Source organism: Zootoca vivipara, chromosome 7 (genome assembly GCF_965207765.1).
Source record: "Zootoca vivipara chromosome 7, rZooViv2.hap1.1, whole genome shotgun sequence".
Lineage (NCBI taxonomy): Eukaryota > Metazoa > Chordata > Lepidosauria > Squamata > Lacertidae > Zootoca > Zootoca vivipara.
The window spans coordinates 52,623,482-52,641,339 of record NC_142590.1 but is presented as its reverse complement, the minus strand read 5'-3'; the positions used below and the strand labels follow the sequence as shown (position 1 = coordinate 52,641,339).

The 17,858-nt window shown below is 43.6% G+C and overlaps 1 protein-coding gene and 1 non-coding gene across 4 annotated transcripts in view; one reads left to right on the top strand and one right to left on the bottom strand.

The window, feature by feature from the left end:
• The window catches only part of MDFI (MyoD family inhibitor), a 55,320-nt gene extending 42,455 nt beyond the window's left edge, over window positions 1-12,865 (bottom strand). Inside the window, exons 1-2 of one of the 3 annotated variants that reach the window (XM_035122992.3) lie at window positions 12,342-12,865; window positions 11,891-11,995 (exon numbers count right to left, since the gene is read on the bottom strand). In XM_035122992.3, the coding sequence (XP_034978883.2) occupies window positions 11,891-11,984 (94 nt within the window). In that variant the 5' untranslated portion in view covers window positions 11,985-11,995; window positions 12,342-12,865. Of the gene's footprint in view, window positions 1-11,890; window positions 12,263-12,341 lie in introns of those variants that run through there. The other 2 variants (XM_088674233.1, XM_088674232.1) reach the window with 2 other exon arrangements.
• TRNAT-UGU (transfer RNA threonine (anticodon UGU)) lies at window positions 10,408-10,476 on the top strand. Its single transcript has one exon. It is a non-coding gene; the product is annotated as a tRNA-Thr (tRNA).
• Window positions 12,866-17,858: the final 4,993 nt, after the last annotated feature.

Here is a 17,858-nt window from a genome sequence, read left to right as displayed (position 1 = left end):
GTCTGCCCCTCCTCCTGCATCTGTATACTGTAAATCAGGGGTGGCCACCTCCCAAGAGACTCTGATCTACTCACAGAGTTTAAAACTGGGGGTGATCTACCCCCTTTTGGGGGGTTCAGGTCAAAGCTGTTGAGTTTTTTTAAGGAAGGGAAGCCCTGTTTTTTTGGGTTTAGGTCAAACTTGTTGAGCTTCTTTTAGGAGGGAGGGAGGCCCATTTTTGTTTAGGGCTTCATGTCATAGTTCAACTTTTTTTAGGGAGGAGGAAAATTTTGGGTGAGCTTTTTTAGGGGTGCCAGTGACCTACCAGTGATCTACCACAGACATCCAGTGATCTACTGGTAGATCACAATCTACCTGTTGGACATGCCTGCTGTAAATCAAGCAGAGAGAAAGCTGCTTACAAGGCTCCTGTACATGCAGAGTTCCAGCATCACAGCGTCACCCAGAGGCACCCACAAATATGAGTTATCCCTCTCTCTATTTCTTCCTTCCTTCCTTCCCTCCCTCTTCCATCCTTAATAAAATACGGGGGGGGCAGATAAGCCCCACATAGAAAGCCCATCAACATGGGGGGATGACTCTTTCAAATACGGTATTTACCAGTAATTGGGGGGGGGAGAGAGAGGCACCTAGGCCTCTAGGAGTTGGCTGCTATGCCTAGGAGTAGGACAATTCAAGAAAGCAGAATGATGCATATGCTATGGTAATATATCAATAGAATCATAGAAATGTAGTCGGAAGTGACCACAAGGGTCATCTAGTCCAACCCCCTGCAATGCAGGAATTTTTTCCTAAGGTGGGGCATGAACCATGGTTGAAATATTATGCTGATATGCAGCAACGCCTCGGAGCCGTCGTGGCTGCGGCCGTGCCTTGCCTCGCCCTCGCCCGCCCTGCCACCCCCTCTCGCCTGCCCGACCCTCCCGTCCTCTCCAGCCAAGCAGGGTAGCCGCCAACGCTGCCAGCCCCAGAAGCACAAGGTGTCCGCTGCCGCCGCCATCACAATGTCATCAGGCCCGCTGGCCCTGTAGCCCCGCCCACATTCCCACTTCGTGGCCCCTCCCCTCCTGTGCCTTGGCCCCGCCCCTGAACGACCATGGCTTGCCCCCCCCCCTAGTTTTGATCCTGGCTACGCCCCTGAATATGAACTAAAGTCACTTCTGGGGCTCTTTGGGGATTAGGGGCCCTGAAACTTAAGCTTCATTAGTTTCATATTAGATCCGCCCCTGATGATGATAAATATGTGCCATTAAATGTCATGTCAATGGTATGAATGGAAAAGCTGTACACAACATCTATTGGTGAAAATATTATTATCAAACTGGGAAACAGTCAAAATATGAATTGATTTTAGATACATTACCTACAATACCAGTCTTCTTCAATGAAGAGTAAGGATACTAACAGAAAGTTTGTAATTACGGGAACGGTGTCGTTGTAACAATATTATGGAATGCATCTTTTTAAAAGGAGGGGGAATTCAAGATGGTAATACTGTATCTGTGATTGTAACAACAGATCTTTGTTATTTCATTGTTTCCACAAAAGTAACTGTGGCTCAAATGTGAAGATGGGCTGCAGAGGAACTTTTGAAAGTTTTTTAATTGACTTTTATCAATAGTGCATAGTTTGTTACATGAGGAGGTGACTGTTAAAACATTCAAAGGTTGAATCTTAAAAGGAGCAATACGTAGGGGGAGAAAACTCATGAAAAGTGAAATGCCGCCTTTGCTAATGAGATAAGCTAATAAAAAACAGCATAAGAAATGGCATCTTACCCCTTGTTAAGATAAGCAAATTCAATATGGGAACGCCAGGTGCACTGCCAATGACATGCATATGCAGTGGAGGGGGGAAATTATTTAGGACAAAGGAACACAAATTATTAGAACTAAATCTTTATAATCATTACCTAAGTCTCCAATTTGGCTTTTGCTTGGGTTTTTAGAAGACTTGATGCAAACAGAACATCAAGAAATGGTGACCAATTAAGTAATAACAACAAGAAGAAATAAAAGCATAGAAGGAATAGAAACAGAATACTGCTGGAAGGTCTTCAATCACTATAAAAAGGCTCGTCAGACACCTTATATTATAGTTAAATATATGCATATGGCAAGATCTATTGATAAAATAAAAAGTTTAAGGCTGTAATCCCATATTCATTTACATGGGAGTAAACGCAATTGAACTCAATGGGATATACTTCTGGGTAGACATACTGTATATAGGATTGTGCTGTAAATAAAGTAAAAAAGCTATTAGAATAAAAACAGTTTGAAAAGCATTTCATATAATTACCGTTTCCCTAGAATCTCATTGTAAATTGAATGCATCCACTGATGATGAAGTTTAACGGACACTCTTACCAATGAAATTGTTGATGACTTCTTTTTCCTGCAAGTTGGATTTTTTTCTGAGAAAGATATCCTTTTTAGGCAAAGGTCAGAATAGATACTTTCTGGCACAAAGGCTACAGTTAAGTTTTAAATTATGATTATTCAGTGCTTTATGAATTTTGTCTTATAACCCATTTAAAATATATGGAGCAGTGATGAAACAATGCAAGATTAAGGGGAGGGGGAGAACCCTACTTTGTTTTAGGGCAAAATAAAAATGTCAGGGCCAATATGTGATTTTAAAAAATGGTTTGTCTTTTGATACAATTTTGTACAGTTTATGGGTATGAGTGGCTTTATTTGAGGAAGTTTAAATCTGCAGTTGCCAAAGGGGGGGGGCTGCCCCACATTAATAAGTCAATGAAATTCCAGGTTTCTATGTAGAATTCATTTTGACCAGCATACATAGATACATACATACATACATGGATATCATTACAGCAGCCTAATCTTCACTAGGATTTTCACATGGATTAGTTTAACTCTGATTAAAGCATATTTTGTCCTACTGGGACTTGGAAACACAAACTTCAATAAGCCAACCCTCAATCAAAGCTCTCACAGATTTAAATAAATGCTGGCCCAAAATAAATTCAATTCTGTGTGCATTACTAGTCACATTTGTATTGAGAAAGTTAAACAACAGATTAGTCTAATGACACCTCTCACGTCAAGGGGCAATCATACACACCTACCTGGGAGTAAGGCCCACTTGAGTAATAGAGTACTTATATATATATATATTGCATATATTTCCAAACACCACATAACACCTCTTCTTATCTTATACAATATTTTGGCTATAAGCCAAGGACTTCCGTCTAATGATTTTTCAATCTTCATCATTATTTTCACTATTACTTTTACTAATCCATAACTAATAATCCTTTTCATAAATTTCCCCTGCAATATTTCATATAGTCTTCCTTACAAAACTCCTTGCAGTCCTACCAGCACAGTCTGTTGATTACAGTTCATTTTCAAATAATTCACATATTTACTCTTATACTCAGCCAGATGGGCGGGGTATAAGTAAAAAATTATTATTATTATTATTATTATTATTATTATTATTATTACTCCAATCTTCTAGGAACCTCTGATCCCACCGGTTTCAATTTCTCCCTGTCATCTTATCTAATTCTGCATAGTCCATTAATTTCATCTGCCAGTCCTTTTTCGTCGGTAATTCTTTTTTGCTTCCATTTCTGTGCCAATAATACTCTTGCAACCGTATTTGCGTATAAAAACAATTTGATATCTTGTCTACTAATATCCTCGCCTACATTACCAAGTAAAAAATGCTTCTGGTTTTTTTTAAAATAAATGTATATTTCAACATATATCTCATGATATATCATTTCCCAGCAGCTTCTCCAGAGTACTTACTTCTAAGTAAGCCTGCATAGGAATGCACTGTGGCATGCAACTATTGACAACATCTACATCTGTGACTGCATCAGCAGAATGTAACCAATTTAGAAAAGCAGAATTGGACTATGGTCAGGAATAATGGAAGTTGAAGTTCAACAGCACAACGTTGGGGAGGCAGCAGTCCAGGCAAGGCTGATCAAACCCAATATGGCTGGCAGCTGCTTTACAGTTTCTCTGGAGGTCGAAAGCCAGACTTTGGGAGCTTATTCGTGAAGAACATATGCTCTGTCACCAAGTTGCGTTGCCTCTCCCTGCTCTCAGACAGTATTCTGACTGTAGACATGTGTGATCAGAATTTTTTTATGCTGAGATTTTGCTTTCCCCCTCTCCCTCACTCCCCACCAGCAGCCAGCAGTTATTGACATCCCCGTTCCAGCACTCATCCTTTCCTTCAGAGAGACAATGTCCATTTGCACTGGCACAACAAGCTCAACCAGATGCTGCCTAAAAGGTTCCATCTTTAATAAGACAAGGAAAAACATATCCCACAATGACAAGAACAATCTCAGCCAGAGGGAAAGAATGAACTCAGCTCCTCCTTTGCCGCACAATCACTCAACTTGCCTTACATTTTCCTGTTTTCACCTGCCACTAAATGCTGGGCAGAGCCAAGTAGCCGACACATGAAATTATGGATTTAATATATCAAGGAAGGATCTCCATGTGCAGAGGGTTGCGCATTTTTAGGCAGAACAATGAACTGAATGGAGGCCACATCAGCACTCTGCTTGGCTAGGCTAGCTGAACTCTGAGCAAAGTATCAGTGGAGCACTCTTGTGAAAGATGCATTGTTTACAACTACCCAAGGGGATGGGCAGTCCAGCTAAGTTAGGATCTGGACAGAATGGCTTTCAAACCAGCATGGTGCCTCAGGGCAAATTTGCCAGGAATGATCAGAAAGCTGCTCTTTATGCCCACAAGATGTTAGTGCTCCCTGCCCCACCCCTCTGCTAATGCAGAAGTGAGAAGCCACAGAGCCATTAGCTCGGGTACCAAGAGAGGGATGCATGAGCAGGAAGTTAGCCATAAAACAAACTTCTGTGGGTCAAAGGAAGGTGTATTGTTTCCTGGGGAAATACGTGCATATCACAATTTGGCCCAGCCTTCCCCAACCTGGTGACCTCTAGACATTTTGGACTCCAACTTCCATCAGCCCCAGTCAGCATGTATCGTTCAGCAGAATATTTGAAACAGGTGCCTACACAGATAACAGTGTTGCAGACACAGGCTTTCCATGTGATCGACAGCCCTGCATCCATGAAGAGCACATCTCTATACACATGCAGGTCTGCAGGGATGAATGCTGCATCCCTCCCGCTTCTACTGGCAGGAGCATCCCATGAGCAGAACTCCACTCCAGGACTGGACCCATCACAGAAAACCTAGTGAGGAGGATCCAAGCATATGTGAGGAAAAGTGGTATTTCCAATAAATAAACAGCTAGGATCAGGCATCCAACTGAGGCATATGCAGTATGTGTAGAATAGGGAGTAGCCATCCAGACATCATGAGACTCTGACTCTTATTAATACCTAATAATAATAATAATAATAATAATAATTTATTTATTTATACCCCCGCCCATCTGGCTGGGTTTCCTTAGCCACTCTGGGTGGCTCCCAACAGAATGAAAAGCACAATAAAACATCAGACATTAAAAACTTCCCTAAACAGGGCTGCCTTCAGAAGTCTTCTAAAAGTCAGATAGTTGTTTATTTCCTTGACATCTGATGGGAGGGCGTTCCACAGGGCAGACAACACTACCTCTGCCTGGTTCCCTGTAACTTCGCTTCTCGCAGTGAGGGAACCACCAGACTCACTGGGACTGATGGAAGTGGAGAGTTCAACACTATCTGAAGTTTTCAACCTTGGTGCTGAGTAACCTGTCATTCACCTCTAGTCTCTTTGTTAGAGCAGATATACCCCTAAAGTTGCAAAATGCAATGAGTTCCCATTTCCCATTGGGCCATCTACACTTTATTACAACTCCCATCTTCTGTGCTATATATTTAAAGCAGTCTCATGTCACTTCACAGTCATGCCTTCACCCAAAGAATCCTGAGGAAGAGGGATAGACCTTTTAATCCAATCTAAAAAGTGTAGCTCTGTGAGGGGAATAGGACAACCTCACAACTCTCAGCACCCTTGACAAACAATAGTTTCAATAACTCATTGAGGGAAGTCATGATTGTTTAATGCAGCTTTGAATGTATACTGCAGATGAGGCCTTAGATGACTACCACCTTTACGTTCACACATAATACACACACCTTTGATCTTGCATGCTAGAGATATAAAAGGTATTTACAGGTTACCAGAGATCCCAACAAGGAACCTCCAGCCTTCACATGTTTCTGTGAATGCCATCTACCAAGGAAATGTCCAAATGATGTCTAGATATTATTTATTAGCCATAGTCAATGCATTTATATACTGCATTTTCAACAACATGTTTGTGCTCAAAGAAGTTTAGAATATAAGCAGCCTACAAATATCTAAAGAGCTGTCACATGGAAGATGAAACAAACTTGTTTCTTCCAGCTCCAGAGGTTAGTACCAGAACAAACGAACAACAACAACATTTATACCCTGCCCATCTGGGCGGGTTTCCCCAGCCACTCTGACTAAACATCAGGAAGAAGAGGTGTTCGGCAGTGGAGCAGACTCCTGCGATAAGTGGTGGACTCTCCTTCCTTGGAGGTTTTTAAGCAGAGGTTGGATGGCCGTCTGCCATGTATGATCTAGTTGAGATTCCTACATTGCAGGGGGGTTGGACTAGATGACCCTCGGGATCCCTTCCAACTCTACAGTTCTGTGATTCTATGATTCTACAATAGTAGTACCGGTACATAAACATAATACATAAAAGTTCCGTGGAAGTCATTTAATACACAACAAAAAGTGACTAAAAAATTCAATAACAGATCAGCTACTTTTAAGTGGGCAGCTGAACTGAAAAGTGAAGCACTTTTGATTGGTTTCCAGAGTTTTCCTAAACACAGTTGTTGGAAATTAAGGCAAAGTTTATCTGTATTAGAGTGAAGAAAAGTACAGCATAGGGCAGGACTGAGGAAACACAGGCTCATCAGATGTTATTGTACTACAACACCCATCATCCCTAACCATTGGCCATGCTTCTCAGTCTTCTTTGCTGCTTCTCATACTCCCATCCTACCGGTGCCTTGATAGAGAGCCTTGTATATTCAAAACTAAGTGCTTGAAGAAGCAAAAGCCACTTTGGTGCTTAGGCTTTTCTTACACCTTCCTGCTTACCCCCTGCTTGTTTGTCAGCTCCCCACCCACAGCTCAGAGTTCCAAATGGAGGAAAACACTAATTTAGAACTCCTTAGACAGGAAAGCTGGTGCAGGGGGCCAGGGGGTGTGTGAAGAGAAATGGGTGCTTTACCTTTTCCCCAGCTCTTCTCCAGTACCAATTACCGGACCCCAAAAGCAACTTTTCTTGCTTAAACAATAGTGCAAGAGTAGATTTGGTCCTTGGTGTATATATTTAACACATACATGAACTCAGGAGACTGTCATTATCTTTTCAGAATTGCTATCCACAATTGGTGCTCCGACCGGAATTCTGTTTCCCAAACCATTCTGCTTGCTCTTGTGTTCTAAAGCAACTTTCTCATGGATTTCTTGTGACTGAAGATATATGCTTAAAAGGATGTAAGTAACACCTGGTGAAATCTCAGAAGCCAGAGGAGTTGCTGAATATTTTCCAGTAGTCGGAGGCCAAGTCTTCGTTTCCTGTATAGGGTTTTGGGTGTGTGTGTGTTTGCCCCTTCTAAAGACTAATACAGTCATACCTTGGGTTACAGCCGCTTCAGGTTGCGTCTTTTCAGGTTGTGCTCCATGCCGAACCCGGAAGTACCGGAACAGGTTACTTCCGGGTTTCAGTGCACGGGCACACACAGAACTGCTAAATTGTGCTTTGCACATGTGCAGAAGTGCCAAATCGTGACCAGCGCATGCGCAGACACGGGTTGCGAACACTGCGAGTTGCGAACGTGCCTCCTGCATGGATCACATTCGCAACCTGAGCATCCACTGTAACATATGAAAAATTCAAATGTGCTCAATTTGCACAACTTAGACAAAGTTACAGGATTCTGCTCTTTGTGTTACAGGATTTGGGTTATTCTTGCACAGGATTTTGATGTGTGTACACTTATTTGCTCTGACCTGCCTGCCGTCACTCATTTTGGTTAGGAATGGTTTGTGGTATAGAATAATCCCTGAATCAGTGTTGAAAGTGGGGCCAGCAGATAACATGCAAGTACTTAACTGGGGAGTTATAGGTTTAAAACTACTCTTTAGTTTAGTTACTAAATTCATTTGGCAGCTTTGTGGAGTGATTCCCTGGAGATCTCATGTATACCTCATCCTGATAGGACATACAAGAATACTGGAGGGCTTTTGTCTACACTGCTCACCTGAATGAACTGTAGGTGGGTGGTAATGATCACTGTGCCAGCATAACCTACCCAAGTCACTCTGGAACATAGAAGCCACCATTACCGGTAGATAATCTAGCTCACCAACTACAGAATTTCTTCTGGGTTGCAGATAGGGGGCATTCCAGATCTACCAGGAGATACTGGGGGTTGAACCCAGGAACTTCTGCATACAAAGCTGATGCTCTACCATTAAGCTATGACTGTCTGGGAGGGTGGAACACCTTTTCATATGCCACACCATTCCTGCTCAGTTTCAGGGATGGGGGTCTGCTGCACTTTTAGCTTAAAGGACCAAACCAGAAGGCACAAGGAAGTTCCTGAAATCCTAAACTGTAACGACGTCGTGAAGATATACATGAAATGAAAGCATTCTTCAATGTGTTCTCATTCTTTGGGGGACAGAAGGGAGAAGAGGAAGGAAAACCTAGGAGAATACATGGCCAATTCATACAATCGCCATGCTCAAGAGAGGACACCTTCTTCCCCCAACCCTCCATGGCTTATTTATTTGTTTACTGCATTTCCCTGCTGCTCGACAATGAAAAGGTCATCCGGATGGCAAAAAGGAAAGAATTAGGAATCGAAAAATAAAGGCAATAACCTAACATTTGAAAAGATTTAAAAAACAAAGTGTGCTGGCTCATGAGAAAAAAACACAAAGAACCCTCAAATCCACAGCTGGAAATACCTTTATGTATACAGCCGTACCTTGGTTTTCAAACAGAATGCGTTCTGCAAGTTCGTTCGACTTCTGAAATGTTCGGAAACCAAGGTGCGGCTTCCAATTGGCTGTAGGAGCGTCCTTTGCAGGAGGCAAAGCTCACAACCCAGAACATCTACTTCCAAGTTTGCGGCATTCGAGTTCCAAGTTGTTCGTGAACTAAGTTGCTCGAAAACCAAGGTATGACTGTATTATAAAATATGAAAACAGGAGCTGAAGGTAGCACTAGCATAACAAACGTACATCAGGACTACAGTTCTCACAGGTCTTAAAACTTCCAGAATCTCAGGGCATCATAAAATACATTTAAACCCAAGGAAAATAAAAAAGAACATCTTCACCCAGTGCTGATCAGATCAGAGGGCTGAAGCCAGTTGAGACTCTAGTCTGGGGAGGACATTCTATGCCTGAGGTGCTTGCTGTTCACGGCAAGCTTGACATGGGATGCAAAAGCTGCCATCTTAAAACAGTGAGTCCGACAATCTGCTGGTCATGAGCATGGAAGGGGCAGGGACAACCACAGGCAAAGGGGGTGGGTCTCATGCATTGGCCTCCTATGAAAACAGGCAGAAATCCGTGTAGGTTGAGGCAGCCATGCAATCACGACACCCCACATTCAAGTCCTGATTTCCCAATACAAGCTGGGAATTTACCACACCTTTTTTTAAAGGTCACTACAAAGGTTTCATGGTTCGTTTTTGAAAAAAACATAAACTATTATCTACGAAGTTTGGGTGGAGCTCAGATCCCCACCCAGCGTGACTTCAGTGGAAGGGCCTTAGGCAAGCTACTCCCTCAGACTCCATACTAGGAGTGGGGAGACTCAGATTCACATCCTCACTCCCTGGGTGACTTTGGGCCAGTCATAGTCTTACAATCTAATCCCCCCCACAGGGTTGCTGTGAAGACAGAAATGTTTGGAAGATAAAAAATGTCAACATATAAATGACACAAACACGACGATAATAGAGACCAGAGGTGCCATCGTCTCAAGATGATTGAGGGGGCCCAATGTGACGTCCTGATGTCACATGTGCAACGCCATGAGAGCATGGGGATGGAGCTAGACCCCCTCTGAATGTTGAGGGGGCCAGGCCCCCTCAAAAAACACATTGGGGGGCCAAAATTGGCACATGATACAGGCCTACCTAACCAGGGTTACAACCAAATCAAAGCACACGTAAGGCAAGTAATTATATATTCTTTCCGTGTTAATCCCAGCCTCTCTTTTGTCTATCTTTTGTATCTGGTTTTAGATTGTAAACGTCTTGGGACAGAGACTTGTCCTCTTGTCCTCTGCAAAGCATCGGCGCAACAATGGTACTCTATTAACAAAGAGTGTAGATGAACTGCTACGAACCCTTCAAGGTAGGGTTTTGAGGGGAGGGCTGTAGCTTTGTGGTAGAGCATCTGCCTTGTATGCTGAAGGTCCCAGGTTCAATCCCTGGCATCACCAGGTAGGACTGGGAATGTCTCCCATCTGAAACCCTGGATAGCTGCTGCCAGTGTAGACAATGCTGAGCTTGATGAACCATATAGGCAGTTTCCTAAATTCTTATGCCCTTAAAATCATGATTTAGAGACCTAACCATCAGTCAGCCATAAGGTTAAAAAAACAACAACACCAGTACATCTTGGGGGAAATGGTATTTGGCCTAAAAATCACCCATGTGCCCAACCATGGCCCACATTCCCCCAATTGAGTTTTTATAAACGGGTTTCCCGTGTTGTGTGAATCAGTTGCAACTCAACAGGTCAGCAGTGCCTGGAAGGGGGCATCTCTGCTGAATCCTCTCCAGATGCCTCAAATGCAGTCTGCAGCCAAGGCTGCTGCAAGGGATACTGGAATGTACACTCCTAACTTCAGTGTACACAGCCCACTCCCCCCACCCCAGTTACAGAGCCCGAAGCTAGATCTGTTGAAAGGATTGGATGGAACAAAGAAGAAAACTCTTTTCCTGGCTGCAGCTCGGCCTAGAGGATGTTATTAAATTTAATATGATCAGGACTCGAAGTGGGGGAAAGGGGAGGGGTGGAGGAGACCAAATCCCACAAGGAGTTGGCCCAGGGCCCAGCAACACGCGATGCCTGAAGGAAGACAAAAGTTCTTGTGAGTAGCTCGGGTCTCTCCACACCCCAGCCCCCAACGCCTGCGAAGTGTTTGCAGTCCTGCAAAAAAAGAGAATGGCGCACGAAAGAGGCTTTGGAGAGAAAAAGGAAATGGTGGAGGAGAAGGAGGAGACCCTCTGGCACGCAAGCCCCCAGCAAACGCGCTCTCGTGAACGCCCTGCGCTTTTGCAGGGGAGGGGGAGAGAGATCAACGCTGATCCAACCCGAGAAAGAGCCAAGGCGCTGGGAGACTCGCGCAGCTCCAGCCCTGTGTGCAGCCTTCGAGGAGGAAAAGTCACACGCACGCACGCTGCATGTATGTGCGCGCGCACACAAAAGGAAAAGTCTCCAAAACACACATGCTGGGCCAGCGCCTTGGTGGATGCGGCGTAAATCAAAGCGTAATGGGGGTGGGGGGTGGGTGGAATCTGCCTTGCCAGACTTCGGATGTGTGTGCGCGCATACATTCTGGGGGCCAGCTGGCACAGATCACAGGAGGCTTTTTTGTTGTTGCAATATTCATATATACTATCAAAGTTTCGACATGAGAGATGGGGGAGGGGGAGGAAAAAAGTCTCTTTTCTCCCCCTGGAGTTTACCTTTTTAGAATCAGGCCCACAGCTAAACGCGCGCGTGCACACACAAAATCCAAGGTCTTCTATACAAAATTCCAAGAGAGCTTGGAAGTTCCCCCACTCCCAACTACAAGTAAGTATCGAGGTAGTTTGTAAGTTTCGGGAACAAGCGCTCTCTGTGCTTACCTGCGCTGGGGGATGGGAAGGGCGCCGGATCCACCTGGGGGTCTCCATGGAGCGAGTCAGAGCGGCTGGACGGCTCTCTTCTCACCTGGGACATCGGACTGAGCCCTGCGAGAGACGCCACACGCAGAGAAAGACACACACAGAGAGAAGCTCATTGAAAACGCTCCCTCCACCGCCGGCCCACAAGGCTCTCTCGCTCTCCCATGGAGATGAATCAGCCGTTTAGGTGGAGAAACCGCGCCGCGACAGCCCTCTCGCCCCACAACCTGCCCCAAAGGCCATTCCCCTTCGCGAGGAAATCCGAGCCCCAAATGTCTGCCCTGGACACCTTTCCGCCCCTTGCCAGCTGCATGCAACACCTCTCTCCCTCTCTCTCCCTCCCCCTCTCCAACACGGCCCCCCGACCCAATAAATCGATAGGGAAAGGGTGGAGAATTTGAAAAAGACTTACTTTGGGTGAATCGTTTAACGGCGCTCCCACAAGCCGAGGGTCATCTTACTGTCTTCTCCATACAAGTTTCTCTCTCGCTGCCAGCAATTCAGCCCCCTTTTTAAAATTGGGCTCAAACTCAAAGCACAACTTTTGGCTTCCGCTCTCTGCCCCGTTATTAAGAGTCTTTCACACACTTCATTAGAAATTGGGGGAGGGGGCGCTTTGCTTCACTCCTTTATCTCCGCAGCTTGTCCTTTATTGCACTGTTTGGTTGCAAATGGACAAGTTTCTGCCTCTCCCCCTCGCCCCGCAAGCTCTGCCTCCAGCCTCTTCCACAGGAAATTGCATTCAGCCTTCATTACTCAGTTTCCTTCAAGCAGGAGATATTTGGAGTTCAGGCAACCTATAATAAGTTGCTTGGCGCTAAGGTTTCTGGTGGTTGTTGCTGGTTCTTTTTTGTTTTTTAGCAGCAAAAGTAAACAGATGCGCGCACACAATTCCACAAACTCACTTTCCACAAAGTTTTTTTTAAAAGAAGAGGGAGGGGCAAAGTGGAGTGAAGCTGATTTGCGCACTCCTGTGAGGGAAGTGCCAGAACCCTAATTCAAAATTTACATGTGGCACATCTTCAAAGTAAACTTTTGTGTCTGCTTACACACCCATCTTTTCAAAGAGTAGCAACAGTGAGACTAAAATCATCTCAAAGTCCTGTTGCCAGCCTTAAAAAAAGTGGGGGGCAGTTTATCCCTATCTACACACCAGTGTTTTACTTGTATTAATTAAGCCTCTGTTGATAATGATAACAATTATTACTATTACAGTCGCACCTTGGAAGTCAAATGGAATCCATTATGGAAGTCTGTTCGACTTCCAAAACGTTCGAAAACCAAATCACAGCTTCTGATTGACTGCTGGAAGCTCCTGCAGCCAATCAGAAGCCATGGAAGCCCCGTTTGATATTTGGGTTCCAAAAGAATGTTCACAAACCAGAACAATCACTTCCAGGTTTGCAGCGTTCAGGAGATAAAACGTCCAAATTCCAGGGCGTTCAAGATCCAAGGTATGACTGTACCTGCATAGGCCCTGCAGCAGATTCTTCCAGCGAAGAAAATAACTCTTACTTACTGCTTATCTCACAATCAATCATTGATTTAGAAGTTGGCATACCCCAGAGGACAGGATCACACTTCAAAATGACCTTAACAGATTAGACAACTGGGCCAAAGCAAACAAGATGAATTTTAACAAGGAGAAATGTAAAGTACTACACTTGGGCAAAAAAATGAAAGGCACAAATACAGGATGGGTGACACCTGGCTTGACAGCAGTACATGTGAAAAGGATCTAGGAGTCCTGGTAGACCACAAACTTGACATGAGTCAGCAGTGTGATGCAGCAGCTAAAAAAGCCAATGCAATTCTGGACTGCATCAATAGGAGTATAGCATCTAGATCAAGGGAAGTAATAGTACCACTGTATTCTGCTCTGGTCAGACCTCACCTGGAGTACTGTGTCCAGTTCTGGGCACCACAGTTCAAGAAGGATACTGACAAGCTGGAACGTGTCCAGAAGAAGGCAACCAAAATGGTCAAAGGCCTGGGAACGATGCCTTATGAGGAACGGCTTAGGGAGCTGGGTATGTTTAGTCTGGAGAAGAGAAGGTTAAGGGGTGATATGATAGCCATGTTCAAATATATAAAAGGATGTCATATAGAGGAGGGAGAAAGGTTGTTTTCTGCTGCTTCAGAGAAGCGGACACAGAGCAATGGATTCAAACTACAAGAAAGAAGATTCCACCTAAACATTAGGAAGAACTTCCTGACAGTAAGAGCTGTTCGGCACTGGAATTTGCTACCAAGGAGTGTGGTGGACTCTCCTTCTTTGGAGGTCTTTAAGCAGAGGCTTGACAGGCATATGTCAAGAATGCTTTCATGGTGTTTCCTGCTTGGCAGGGGGTTGGACTGGATGGCCCTTGTGGTCTCTTCCAACTCTACGATTCTATGATTCTATGATTCTAAAGCAAGGATGGGGAACCTTGGACCTGCCAGATGTTGTAGGACTACAACTCCCATCATATTTGACTATTGGCTAGAGCTGATGGGACTTGGAGAGCAACAACATCTTACAAGCCAATGGTTCCCCTACCCCTTTGTTTTAAAGTGTCAGAGCAGCAATCGATGTGAATAGAGACCACTCAGAGAAGAGATTAGAGAGATTTTCTTACATACACACCCTTTTAGTAATTTTTCATTGTTTCATGTTGCAACATTTTCATAGAAATGAAAAAACCGGCCTGGTTGCCTCTCCCACCTGACTTTGTTTAAGAACTAGTCACATGGCAGGCGCAGCTGAGACGAGAGACATAACTGGCATTCTTTGCTTCCCCATTACAACTTTAGTCCTGGGTTTGTTAGATATCCCACCAGGATCAAAGGGAGCTGGCTAGCAAACGAGGCTCAGCAAGTAGCAATTAGAAAGTTGTATTAGGTTAACTCGGTTTTGTAGAAGTCATTAATTTTATTACCAGCTGTCTCAAAGTGGCACAAATTAGAGTTCACGTTTAGCTGAACTCATTGAGTATGTTTTGTTTAGCTTCCTTTCTTGCTCCAGCACCTCCAAGCTTGCTGAGACTGCTGGGAGTTGTAATCCAGAACCTCTGGTCCATATATTATGAAGCTGCATGTATAACCTGCTGAAAGAATGGTTCAGATTGGACAATACAGATATATTGGATTTGGAGAGGTTTGGAAAGAGATATGGGTGGCATACATACCTTTGGTATGACAAGGCCAGAGTACACCGAGACTTCCTAAACCATATTATAAAAAGACCATTGTCTGAGGTATGGATGAGATACAAGGATTGGTTGTCACCCCAGGAAGCTTTTTCAGTTAAAATAAATAAATAAATATGAAGGGAGAATGGTTAACCTACGGTACAGAGACATGCTGGTGGAAGAAAATAACACAATTAAGATCAGGCCATATGAGGAATTAAAGGACAAGCTAACAAACTGGATGGAGTACCATCAAATGAATGATATCTTTTTAAAAGATTAAAAAAAAATGTTTCAAACACACAAAATCAATACTACAAATGGCAGTATTACAAAACAACATAAAAACATTGTATAAAATCTCTTGAGTTTTTACTCGAATGGCATACAAAAGATGAAGAAATTAAGGGTGTCATGACCAAATGGGCAATGGATGTAGGTCATAATATTGAATATGAAAAATGGTCAAAATTATGGAACACAGGTTTTAAATTCATGGCATGTACATGGTTAAAAGAAAATCTATTAAAAATGATGTATAGATGGTACCTCACTCCAACCAAACTAACAAGGATGTATAAAACAGGAAACAAAAATTGTTGGAAATGTGGGGTGAAAGAAGGTAGTTTTTTCCCCACATGTGGTGGCTACACAAAAAAAGAACCTCGGGGGGGGGGGCACCAGGTTTGCAAAGGTCACTAGAAGAGGTGGAGTAAACCTGGACATCCAGGCATGGTGTACATGCCACCAAGTAGCATCTTCACAGGAATGCTTTTTAGACTACCCAGGCTATTCTTTTCACTGTTTTGACAATCAAGATTTCAGCTTGGGAGGTGCCAGGGTCCAAGGGTCTCAGGCAGCATAGCCCCCCCCCCTGCCCTCAGTATCAGGTAGCTAAACTTTGAATAGCATCATTTGATGGACTACTTTTGCAGTTAAGCCAGCAGCTGATACTATTAGGATTTTAATTCACACCAGCTAGTAAAACTTGCAGTGATGTTGACAAATTAACATAAGTTATAGGTTCAGGTAAGTACAATTTACGTTGACATATTTGTTTTTGGTTCAGATATCATTTTACAGTGAGATAGAAGGTTTGCTCAAGAAGATGTGGAGTAAACCTAATTTGCTTTATGAGTTCCAGACTTGTACATCATGGGCATGTCCACCTCTGTTAGGTGTTTTGTATTCAGGTACTGTATACAATAAAGCCATATTAGTCACCCATAAAAGTGTCTGTTTGTTTCTTTCCTTTCAGCATCCATTGGTTCCGTTAACACAATGTTCCAAACTTTATTATGATATACCAATGATCTAAGGTGGCATGTTTTAGGCAATTGTGAGTCTTGCTGCTGCCAGCGTGAGGCATATTGGAGTTTTACTGCTGAGGTCCATGTGTGGCAGTTTGGCAGTTCTCAGTATCGCAATCTGTGGTTTATAAGAAAAAAGACTACAGCACAAGTCTTACATGCAAAAGGTACCAGGTTTAATCCTTGGCATCCCCAGCTACAAATTGCTCAGCTGAGGAATTGTAATAGCCCTGCTAGTTAATATTTGGGTCAGTTTTGTGGAAGACCTCAGAGACCCTGGAGGACTACTGCTAGTCACAGAACTGTTAAAAGGGGTGCCTGCAGCCCCCAATTTATGCTGAGCGGTGCATGAGATTCCAGGAAGTTCCGGGCGGCCCCCAAGGTCATGTTTCCGTTGATATTCAAGACACAGCAGAGGCTGTAGTGTCTTTAAGAAATGTGGTTTAATTACACATACAGTGGTACCTTGGTTTTAGAACAGCTTAGTTTTTGAGCAATTTGGAAATAGAACGCTGCAAACCCGGAAGTAGGTGTTTCGGTTTGTGAACTTTGTCTTGGAAGCGGAACATGTTCCGCTTCCTGTTGAATGTATTCAGTTTGTAAATTGAGTCCCCCGCTGCTAATCAGAGGCTTCTTGTTGAGTCTGTCAGCTGTTGAGTCCTGAGCACCCATGTAACACAGAGGTGATATTTGGAGTTTTTGCTTTTGTTATTTTTCCATGTTTTTGTTTGTGTGGCTTTTTCGGTTTTTTGACTGTGACTTGTTCCTCATTTTATGGGACTGACTTGTGACTGCGGCTTGTGACTTCGTTTTTGTGATTGTGGCATGTGAATTCATTTCTGTGACTTGTTTTTGTGACAGTGTGGAACCCAGTTCAGCTACCGATTGATTGATTGTGTGACTGCAGAAATGGATAAAAGCCCCCCATCCAAACAATGACTACCATCAGTGCACATAAGGGGGGGGAAGTAATTTAAATTTTTATCATCTACAATACTGTCTTATTTATTTTATAGTACAGTACATTGATTATTGCTTTCATTTTATGGATCAGTGGTCTCGTTAGATAGTAAAATTCATGTTAAATTGCTGTTTTAGGGGTTGTTTTAAAAAGTCTGGAACGGATTAATCCATTTTGCATTACTTTCTATAGGAAAGTGTACCTTGGTTTTAGAACACTTTGGTTTTGGAACAGACCTCCTGAACGGATTAAGTTTGGGAACCAAGCCTGTATTTACACCTGCGTTTAGATGAAGGGGGTGCAGATCTTACAGCACTGTTATCCATAGCAGCCTTGCAGACTGAGCCACCGTAAACACCATCCCTTGGTTCCTGCTTTCCAGTCACCTCTCATGGCTGCTACCCTTCAGCTCCTGCATGGTGTTCTCCCGACTTCCTTGATTGTTCCCAGAAACCCCCTGCTCCAAGCCCCTCCTCTCCATCCCTCTG